The 11,000-nt window shown below is 35.7% G+C and overlaps 1 protein-coding gene across 5 annotated transcripts; it reads left to right on the top strand.

The window, feature by feature from the left end:
• The first annotated feature begins 216 nt into the window (after positions 1 to 216).
• Positions 217 to 6,406, top strand: LOC18426080 (putative indole-3-pyruvate monooxygenase YUCCA11). Of its 5 annotated transcripts, none has more exons than XR_016044792.1 (4): positions 217 to 1,027; positions 1,298 to 1,674; positions 1,905 to 2,027; positions 5,797 to 6,406. XR_016044792.1 is itself a non-coding variant. In XM_088852313.1 (4 exons), the coding sequence occupies exons 1-4, from the start codon at positions 569 to 571 to the stop codon at positions 5,854 to 5,856; spliced, it is 876 nt and encodes a 291-aa protein (XP_088708439.1). In that variant the 5' UTR covers positions 223 to 568; the 3' UTR covers positions 5,857 to 6,406. The 5 variants fall into 5 exon arrangements, 2 of the variants coding, with proteins under 2 accessions (XP_088708439.1, XP_088708438.1); XR_016044790.1 differs by lacking the exon at positions 5,797 to 6,406 and adding an exon at positions 2,255 to 2,800; XM_088852313.1 differs by having other exon boundaries at positions 223 to 1,027; positions 1,298 to 1,531.
• The last annotated feature ends 4,594 nt before the right edge of the window (positions 6,407 to 11,000 follow it).

The following is an 11,000-nucleotide window of genomic DNA, read 5'->3' as shown; positions in this document are numbered from 1 at the left end:
TAATTCATTTTTTGAATAATTGGATGGCCACAATGGGAATTAACAAAGATGTAGAGGGTGGCATGTGTTCATATGTGAAAGATATAAAAGAAAAAGAGAAAGGAAAACTTAAAAAATCAAAATTAAATCTATATGTAGTAGTAACATAGTGGGCAAATTAGTCAATTTATTAATAACTATTACCCTATAAAAACCCCCTACCATGCCCATTTCCTTCACAGTCGTGTTGTTGTTTGCCATTGCTTGTTGCCTGCCATTACTAGATAAAGCCTTCATAGCTCTTGTTGTTTGCCAGGGCTGGATAAACTTCATAGGTCTTGTTGTTTGCCATTGTTAGAGAAAGTTTTGTTACTTGCAATTGCTAAATAAACGTGTTATCATCGTAGGGGCATATTCGGAATGAAAAATATGCAAACTTAAATAAGCAATAGTGTTATGATAGGCTAATTAGTAACTCTCCAGATGACTCTATCCTATATAACTCTCCACCCCACAATGCCCATTTCATATCCCATTGCCTAGTGATTCTTACCACTTATGGAGAGGGTCTCATTTTCCATTTCTTGATATGAAAGAGAAAGTAGTAATTATTCTTGAGGCGGGGCCTTCTAGTTTAGGTCTGTGGAAGAAAAGGTGCTATGATCGTCTCTATCTCCACTTTACGAAAGATTTTTTGTTTGAATTATCACATTATACACAAACACAATGTACACTCAACTTTATATGTAAGAAGGATTTTATAAAATATATAGGTCACTGTTTCATCCATTTCGAGCTTGAGACCTTGTTTGATAGGCCTGAGGAAGCTATTATCACTAATATAGACTTAGGGAAACCGGTTGTGCAAGTTCCGAACATGAAATTTTTGGTGGTTGCCACATGCAAAGTAGTGATGGGGAGGCATGTGAAAGCCGCGACCAAGGAAGATGGCATGACAAAGTGCAAACACCCCAAGCATTGGAAGGCCCAACATGGCGAACATACTATGAAAGGCTGCTTGAGGTTTTTGATGCTCAACATATTGCAGGTGACATATATTTCCTCTAAAAAGCAACTGATAAAATTGAACAACGATAATTGGAAATCAAAATGTTCTTGTTATTTGCAAGTCCTAAAAATATTGGTCTCTGTTTCCTTCATAAATGTGTCCATTCTGCGAGTACATGGCCTTAAATATCAATCATCATGTATTTTTTCTTATTTTCTTTTAATTATGCCTCATGAGCCCATTTCGTGGTAATTAGATAAATGTGGGTACTTATTTGATAAGTTTTCCATGTATGTTATGATGGTGCAGATCCATGTGATGAACAAAGAATTGATTCACATGGGAATGCGTTTGTTGAAATACTTTCCAATTGGGTTGGGGGATAGGCTCATGGTTTCTTGTAGCAAGTGGTTGTATGAAGATACAAGTCAGTTTTGCACTCAAAGACCCGAGGAAGGCCAAATTATACTAAAGAGCAAGACTGGCAGGAGCCCCACCCTTGATCCGGGAACCTTTAAGAAAATAAAATCTGAGGACATAAAGGTCTCTCTCTCTCATAATTTAAAATTAGCATATGAGTTGGTGAGAATGGTCTGGGATGTTGGTGGTATGAATTGGTGAGAATGGTTTGGGATGTTGGAGGTAGTACTACCTGATGAAATCTTTGACTTCATTTTCACCAAAAGGTAGAGGACCAAATCCCCACTGACTTCCTCATGCGAGGATTTGCCTTCCTTACTATTTAGGGATATGTTTTAATGTGCCTTTTTTTTAACTGATTAGATATGTGCAATTTCTCTCTCTCTCTCTCATAAAGTTGACATATGAATTGGTATCTTGTTTACATCTTCCTCATAAAATTTGGCATATAGTTTTAGTGTATGCCTTTTAACTTATTTTTCTCTCTCTTAAATAGGTCTTTCCATCCATTCCATGCATAAGAGGTAATGAAGTGGAGTTCTCTAATAATAAGAAGCAAGTCTTCGATGCTATAATATTGACAACCGGCTACAAGAGTACAATAAAGGCATGGCTCAAGGTTAATCTCATTTAAGTAACCTTGCTTCAACAAATAGTCTCTTAACTAATGTTTGTTTTTAAGCTGTGCCCCTTTGGATTGATTAAAAAATTCAATGCATGACTGTAGATCCTTTTCATTTTTTTTTGAGAAAAGTGACTAACTTGTTTTTGGAATTTACATTTCGAGAATGCTTGCTTGGAACTATTCTTGAGGACTTAAAAAGAGAATTTGTTTATTTTTGCAAGGACGAAGATGGTTTTTTTAGTGAAGATGGAATGCCTAGAGCTAAATATCCAAACCGTTGGAGAGGACCAACTGGTCTCTACTACGGTGGATTCTCAAGGAGGGGACTCTTGGAGTGTCCAAAAATGCTAAGAATATAGCGAATGACATATTTCCCTTCCCAAAGTTGGAATCAAGAGTGAAAAATATTTGGACACCGATATGGATTCTCAAGGAGGGGACTCTTTAGAGTGTCCAAAGATGCCAAGAATATAGCAAATGACATATTTCCCTTTTCAAAGTTGGAATCAAGAGTGAAAAATATTTGGACACTGATATTACGCATCGTATTTGCTTGATTATTTTATATATGGGACTGTATACTATGAGACTATTTATTACAAGGAGGTGAGAATTACCCCTAGACATTAGATATTAAATTGTATGGCTTAGGGTATTTTACAAGGTTCGGGATTTTATTTTATGTTTGAATTTTGGGTCTAGTCAATCATATATTGACAACAAATTGTGAAGCGCTTGTACTAAAAATATATGTCATCTTTGTATAATTTGCTTTTTTTTTTGTATTATGGGTATGGTTGTTTGTGCCTTTGTTTATACTATGTTTGTATGAAAAAAGCAAGGAAAAAATTTATATAAGGATGCTACCTTATAATATAGAACTACGGATATCTTTAAAAAATCCGTCTGAAAAAGTAGTTTTAATTTTGAAAAACCCTTTGATTGATCATCTCGATATATGACTATGAAAAATAAAAAATTTTCAAGTCTTAAAAAGTGCATTTTACAATATATTATCTACACTGTCAATTTTCAATATTTTTATTTATTAATAGATCTACTTGATTTTAATCATTTTTGAAATTTAAAATTTTATAATTAAATATAAAAGTAGATTTTGAGGTAATCCTAAAAACATTTTACATTTAAATTATATACCATGATAAAATTTGAAGGTACACCTTACCGCTACACCTACAGATGATTCCGTATGCCAACTGTACTCAAAAAATAATAACATGACCTTGTCGCCAACTTCTCTGTATTGTATTATTTCTTTCTTTACATTTGATGGTTACCTACTTATTTTCAAAGATTCTCTCCCCCCGGCCCTCCCTCTCTCTCTCTCACCACTGTTTCTATGACTCTTGTGCTTTTTTTAGCTAACCCAGATTTAGCTCTTTGTCTCTCTCCACACCTCATTTCTCTCGCTCTCTCCCCATACTTAGACCACTCTTTTCATTATGTTTGTCCATTATGTTGGATATGGTTATTTTTCAAAATCACCCACATAAAAAAATCCTATATTATGTGGGATTGAGAATGATGTTGATAAAGTTTCTTAAAGGAAATAGAAATCCAAAAAGATTAGGACTTTAGGATATATATCTTGCTTCTTGATATATATGTAACATCTATAGGAAGTTTCTTATTTGATGTCGATTCTTAACCTAATATATACATGAAAGTGCAAAAAATTTGTGTGCTCTATTTTGGTCACCATATGGGAAATGTGGTTTCTCCTAAAGAGCGAGGCAGGGTTCTTATGCATCCGTGTTAAGGCATCCTTTTAGAGAGAAGATAGCTTCTTTTGGAGAGAAACACAATGGATGTGCTTCCTGTAGATTGAGAGGTCGATTTCTTATAAAGAAGTGATTCCTATGAAGATTTTGGGTGATTTCCCATTTTAGAGAGAGAGTCTCATTTGTTTTCAATATTCTCCTTCGGGCCAATGGTTTAGTTTTGGAATAGAGACGAATATCTTCATGGACAACGCTTTAGCTGTGGAAGATGTGTCTTTTTTTAGACAGTGATTTAGCTGTGGAATAGTGATTCTTACCATTATGGAGAGGGTCTCATTTTCCATTTCTTGATATGAAAGAGAAAATAGTAATCATTCTTGAGGAGGAGCCTTCTAGTTTTTCGACTTTCACAGGTCTGTGGAGAAAAGGTGCTATGATCGTCTCTATCTCCACTTTACGAAAGACTTTTTGTTTGAATTATCGCATTATACACCCACAATGTACACTCAACTTTATATGTAAGAAGGATTTTATAAAATATATAGGTTACTATTTCATCCATTTCGAGCTTAAGACTTTGTTTGATAGGCCTGAGGAAGCTATTACCACTAATATAGAGTTAGGGAAACCGGTTGTGCAAGTTCTGGACATGAAATTTTTGGTGGTGGACACATACAAAATAGAGAAGGGGAGGCATGTGAAAGCTACTACCAAGGAATATGGTATGACAAAGTCCAAACACCCCAAGCATTGGAAGGCCCAACATGGCCAACATACTGTGAAGGGCTACTTGAGGTTTTTGATGCTCGACATATTGCAGGTGATATATATTCCCTCTAAAAGCAACATAAAAAATTGAACAATGATCATTGGAAATCAAAATGAGCTTGGTATTTGCAAGTCCTAAAAATATTGGTCTCTGTTTCCTTCATAAATGTGTCCATTCTGCGGGTACATGGCCTTAAATATCAATCATCATGTCTTTTTTCTTATTTTCTTTTAATTATGCCTCATGAGGCCATTTCGTGGAAATTAGATAAATGTGGGTACTTATTTGATAAGTTTTCCAAATGTTATGATGGTGCAGATCCGTGTGATGAACAAAGAATTGATTCACATGGGAATGCGTTTCTTGAAATACTTTCCAATTGGGTTGGTGGATTGGCTCATGGTTTCTTGTAGCAAGTGGTTGTATAGAGATATAAGTCACTTTTCTCAAAGACCAGAGGAAGGCCGAATTATACTAAAGAGCAAAACTTGCAGGAGCCCCATCTGGGAACATTTAAGAAAATAAAATCTGGGGACATAAAGGTCTCTCTCTCTCATAATTTAAAATTAGCATATGAATTGGTGAGGATGGTCTGGGATGTTGGTGGTAGTACTGCCGAGTTTCGTGATGAAATCTTTGACTTCATTTTCACTAAAAGGTAGAGAATCAAATTCCCACTTACTTCCCCCTTTTTTTTAGGATGCGAGTAGTACATTGGATTTGTCTTTTTTATTATTTAGGGATATGTTTTAATGTACTTTTTTTTAACTTATTAGATATGTGCAATTTCTCTCTCTCTTTCATAAAGTTAACATATGAATTGGTGTCTTGTTTACATCTTCCTCAGAAAATTTGGCATATGGGTTTAGTCTATGCCTTTTAACTTATCTCTCTCTTAAATAGGTCTTTCCATCCGTTGCATGCATAAGAGGTAATGAAGTGGAGTTCTCTAATAATAAGAAGCAAATCTTCGATGCCATAATACTGATAACTGGCTATAAGAGTACAATAAAGGCATGGTTCAAGGTTAATCTCATATAAGTAACCTTACTTCAACAAATAGTCTCTTAAAATAATGTTTGTTTTTAGTTGTGCCCCTTTGGTTTAATTAAAAAATTCAATGCATGACTTTAGATCCTATCCATTTTTTTGGGCAAAATGACTAACTTGTTTTGGAATATTACATTTCAAGGATTCTTGCTTGGAACTATACTTGAGGACTTAAAAGAGAAAATTTGTTTATTTGTGCAAGGTCGAAGATGTGTTTTTTAGTGAAGATGGAATGCCTAGACCTAAATACCCAAACCATTGAAGAGGGCCAAATGGTCTCCACTGTGGTGGATTCTCAAGGACGGGACTCTTTGGAGTGTCCAAAGATGCCAAGAACATAGCAAATGATAAATTCCCTTTTCAAAGTTGGAATCAAGAGTTAAACATATTTGGACACTGATATTACACATTGTTTTTACTTGACTATTTTATATATGGGATTGTATACTATGAGACTATCTACCGTTGTTATAAGAAGGTGAGAATTACCCCTAGCCATCAGATATCGAATTGGATGGCTTAGGGTATTTTACAAAGTTTGGGATTTTATTTTATTTTTGAGCTTTGAGTCTAGTCAATGATATACTGACAACAAATGTACTAAAAATATATGATCTCTTTGTATAATTTTCTAGACAACAAATGTACTAAAAATATGTGATCTCTTTGTATAATTTTCTAGACAACAAATGTACTAAAAATATATGATCTCTTTGTATAATTTTCTTTTTTTGTATTATGAGTATGGTTGTTTGTGCCTTTGTTTATACTATGTTTGTATGAAAAAAGTAATGCCATGAGCTTGTCGCCAACTTCTCTGTATTGTATTATTTCTTCCTTTACATTTGATTTCCTATGTGGTTACCTACTTATTTTCATGGAAGTGAATATTTAGATAGGGGATTGCTATTTCATTTTTTTAATATTCAAAGAAGCATTTGATGGAATTTCAATAAAATATGTTGTTATAGGGGATGCTTTATTGGTTGAGAGAGAGAGAATTGCCTAGTTTTCATGAGATTAAGCTACTATGATGATACATCTTTTGTGCACGAAAGCTCTAAACCACGGGTTGATTTTTGGCAAATAAAGTACGAGAAAAAGAACCGACAAAATAAGCAACAAGCAACAAAAATAAAGCAGGAAATAAATAACAGAAAAAAGAACACCAGGATTTACGTGGTTCGTCACAGGTGTGACTACATCTATAGGCGAAGATTATCGATGTTTTTCACCAAATCAAAAAAAGAAAAGTACTAGTCAACTTACTTGAGAGAACCAAAGACTCAATTTCCCACAAACCTTCTTCTCTACAATTTTCTCTCTCTACAAAAATCCCCAAAAGTTTCCCTCTATTTTTCTTCATCCAATTTCTCTCTCTACAATATATCTCAATAAGAGAGGACAAACCCAAAAGTACACCCATGTATGGCCTACTTTTTCCGCACATGCTTTCTCTATCTAGAAAAACATCGTTATATCGAGAGAATAAAGCCCCAAAGACAAGTACGATTCATCCAATCTCAACTTTCCTAACTTTATCATAAAAGAACTTTATCTCTATCCATGTGGACTCAAAGCCTCATCCTAATCTAAGTAAGACTTATCTATAAACTTAGATAATAAAACATAGCCTCTACTGAAATAAATAAGAAACCTAGAGAGATCACGTAAGGGCAAAATCTTTATGCCCCTATCTCTTGCCAATTTAGAGATATCCAAAAAATATTTGTTTCTTAAAATATAGGATTCACATTCCAAATAAATATGGAAACCTAACCGAGGCTTATCTTGGAATACAAGACAAATTAACAAATCTCCACATTGGCTTGAATTCCAAACTATATTCCCATCGACCATCGTTTCTACATGTGCCTCCACAGGCGCTCACTTGGGCAACACATTAGTCAGGTCCAAGCATAGCTTGAACTTTTGTAATGAAATCGACATTGTCAGCATATCTGCAACATTCTTCTTTGTGTCAATCCTCAGTAACAAGATATCACCTTCAACTATGATCTCACAAATAAAATGATATCTGATATCAATATGCTTCGTCCTTGCATGATATACCTGGTTCTTCACCAAATTTATTGTACTCCAACTGTCACAATAAATAACAGTCCCATCCTGTCGTAAGCCCAAATCACTTACACGCCCTCTAAGCCAAATGACTTTTACTACCTCAGTAACAACCATATATTCTGCTTCAGTCGTAGATAATGCAACAACGGTTTGTAACATCAACCTCCAACTAATTGGTTCTCCTGCAAGTGTAAATACATAACCTGTAGTAAATCTCCTACAGTTTAAATCACTTGTAAAGTCAGCATCAACATAACCAACAACCTTGTCACTAAATTTACTATCTCTATCTAACATCAGACCCACATCTGATGTACCTCTTAAGTAACGTAGAATCCATTTTATCGCATGCCAATGCTCCTTTCCTGGATTAGCCATATACTTGCTAACAACACTAACGATATGAGAAATATCTGACGAGTGCAAACCATTGCATACATAAGGCTTTCAATTGCACTCGCATAGGGAATACATGACATGTATTCCTTTTCGACATATGAACTTGGAGATAATGCTGCCGACAATATGAAATATGCAACAAGAGTACCCACGGGCTTTGAACTTTCCATCCAGAATTTAACGAGGACCTTCTCAATGTACTCCCTCTGGGATAGCCATAATTTACCCAACTTTCGATATCTATGAATCTCCATACCCAAATTTTTTTTGCTGAACCTAAATCTTTCATTTCAAATTCTCTAGCAAGCTGAGTCATCAATTTATTGATTTCTAAAGAATTATTTGCAGCAATAAGCATATCATCCACATAAAGCAATAAATAGATGAACAAACCATCAGTAAATTTCTTAAAATAGACACAATTGTCATACTTACTTCTGACATACCGTGTCCAATCATGAATGTATCAAAACATCTGTACCATTGCCTAGGAGGCTGCTTTAAGCCGTACAATGACTTCTTCAACTTGCAGATATGGTCTTCTTTTCCTTTAACAACAAACCCTTCTGACCGAGTCATATAAATCTGTTTTTCTAACTCTCCATGAAGGAATGCAGTCTTGACATCAAGCTGCTCTAACTCCAAATCAAACAATACAACCATGGCTAGTAAAACCCGAATAGAAGTGTGCTTCATAATAGGAGAGAAAATCTCATTATAGTCAACACCTTCTTTTTGCGCATAGCCTTTTGCAACCAAACGTGCCTTAAATCGATCACCACCAGTCTCAAGTGACCCATTTTTCTTCTTATAAATCCATTTACAACCAATAGCTCTCTTGCCTTTAGGCAACTTCACGAGATCCCAAGTACGATTCTTTTGAAGAAATTTCATTTCTTCATCGATGGCTTCACTCCACCTGTTACTGTCACTATCCTGTGTAGCTTCTTTAAAAGTGAATGGCTCTTGGCTTGTGGCAGCCAATGCATAAGCCACCATGTCTTCAAAACCGTACCACATAATTGGTTTTTTTATTCTCTTTTCCTTTTCAAACTGAGACTCTTCCTCAAGTGGAGTAGATTCAACGACCTCCTCATGGTCAACATCTTCCTTCACTCTCTCATAGGGAATTTTTGACACATAATTTGGAGTGTTTTCTGGAGTTGTCAACTCCACTTCAACTACATTACTACTCCTGCAATTTTCCTTTTCTGCACCATTCTGAATGTACTTTAACATTGAAAATTGATCAAACTTAATATCATAATTGACAATAAACTTAGACGACTTAAGATCTGGGCACCACATTCTATAGCCCTTAACCCCATTCGCATAACCAAGGAAAATACAATTCTTTGACCTTGAACTTAACTTATCATCCTTCACATAAGCATACGTAGGACAGCCAAAAATTCTGAAATGAGAATAAGCAGCATATTTACTGGACCATACCTCTTTTGGTGTTTTGTAATCTTGTTGTACATGGTGACCTGTTAACGAGGTAACACGCCGTATTGACCATCTCAGCCCAAAAGATATTTGACAAACCAGCATTACTCAACATGCTATGGGCCTTCTCTAGAAGTGTCCTGTTCATGCACTCAGCAACTCCATTTTGTTGCGACATCTTCGGAGTGGTGAACTGATGAACAATTCCTTCGCTCTTGCAAAAATTCACTAACTCCGCTGAAATATACTATCCACCATTATCAGTCCTCAAGCAGTTGACCTTCTTTCCAGTTTGTCTTTCGACCATTGCTGTCCACTGTTTGAATTTGTTAAATACATCTGCCTTTTTCTTCAATGTGTAAATCCACACCTTCTTTGATAAATAATCTATGAAGGAAACAAAGTATAGAGATCCACCTTTTGAGACAACCGATGCATGGCCCCAAACATCTGAATGAATATAGTCAAGAATACCTTTTGTGGTATGTTCTGACATGCGAAACTGCACCCTACACTGCTTACCATAAACACAGTGCTCATAGAAGTCCAACTTGCACTTCTTCATGCCATAGATCAATTGGCATTTGCTAAGTTCTGCCAAACCGCTCTCACTCATGTGGCCCAATCGCATATGCCACAACTGAGTCAAGTCAGAATCATCATCATTAGATACGAAAATTGCTGATCTATCTATGATAGTATTCCCAAGCAGTACACATAAATTCGGTCGGATCTTCTTGCCTTTCATCATAACTAGAGCACCTTTAAGAATCTTTAGAACTCCACCTTATCGCCATTGGAGTCTAAGGTACCCAGACAAATAAGATTTTTCTTCAAATCTAGAACGTGTCCAATATCAGTCAAGGTTCTGACAACTCCATCATACATCTTGATAGTAATTGTCCCAACACCAATGCTCTTGTAAGCTGCATCATATCCCATCAAAACTGATCCACCATCAATGCTCTTATAAGTGGTGAACCATTCCCAATGAGGGCACATATGATAGGAACATCCTGAATCAATAACCCACCAGTCTTTAGAGTTGTCACAATTTGTCGAGACCAACAACATATATCTATTCCACTTATCGAGCTTCCATCAACTATATTGGTTGTTTCAGAAGCTCGTCTTTCTTTCTCTTTGAGTGCACAACAATCATTCTTAACATGCTATTTTTTCTTGCAGTAATAACAATAAATATTACTTTTTCTCGATCTGGATTTGGATCTATACCAGCCCTGTTTTTCATGTCTGTTTCCACTTCTCTCAACAGATCTCCCTCGAGCCACTAAACCGGCTGTATGTGGTTGAGCATTGTCCTATCTCTTTATCAAATCGTTAGAGAGAAGAGTCGAAGTGACATCCTCCATCTCTATGGTATCTTTTCCATAGAGCAATGTTGTGACTAGATGCTCAAACGAATGAGGGAGTGAGGATAAGAAAATTATAGCCTTATCCTCATCATCCATT

This window comes from Amborella trichopoda, chromosome 11, assembly GCF_054954075.1.
Source record: "Amborella trichopoda isolate Santa Cruz 75 chromosome 11, AtrichopodaSantaCruz75HAP2 v2.0, whole genome shotgun sequence".
NCBI lineage: Eukaryota > Viridiplantae > Streptophyta > Magnoliopsida > Amborellales > Amborellaceae > Amborella > Amborella trichopoda.
Note: the sequence above shows the minus strand (reverse complement) of the source record. Positions and strands in the feature narration are given on the sequence as shown.

Bases quoted from the DNA above. Each gene is read 5' to 3' on its own strand.
- LOC18426080 (XM_088852312.1), top strand. From the start codon at position 569: ATGAAAGAGAAAGTAGTAATTATTCTTGAGGCGGGGCCTTCTAGTTTA. The intron at 1,532-1,904 runs GTCTCTCTCTCT...TCTCTTAAATAG, and splicing joins TAAAATCTGAGGACATAAAG to GTCTTTCCATCCATTCCATG. The intron at 2,028-2,254 runs GTTAATCTCATT...TATTTTTGCAAG, and splicing joins CAATAAAGGCATGGCTCAAG to GACGAAGATGGTTTTTTTAG.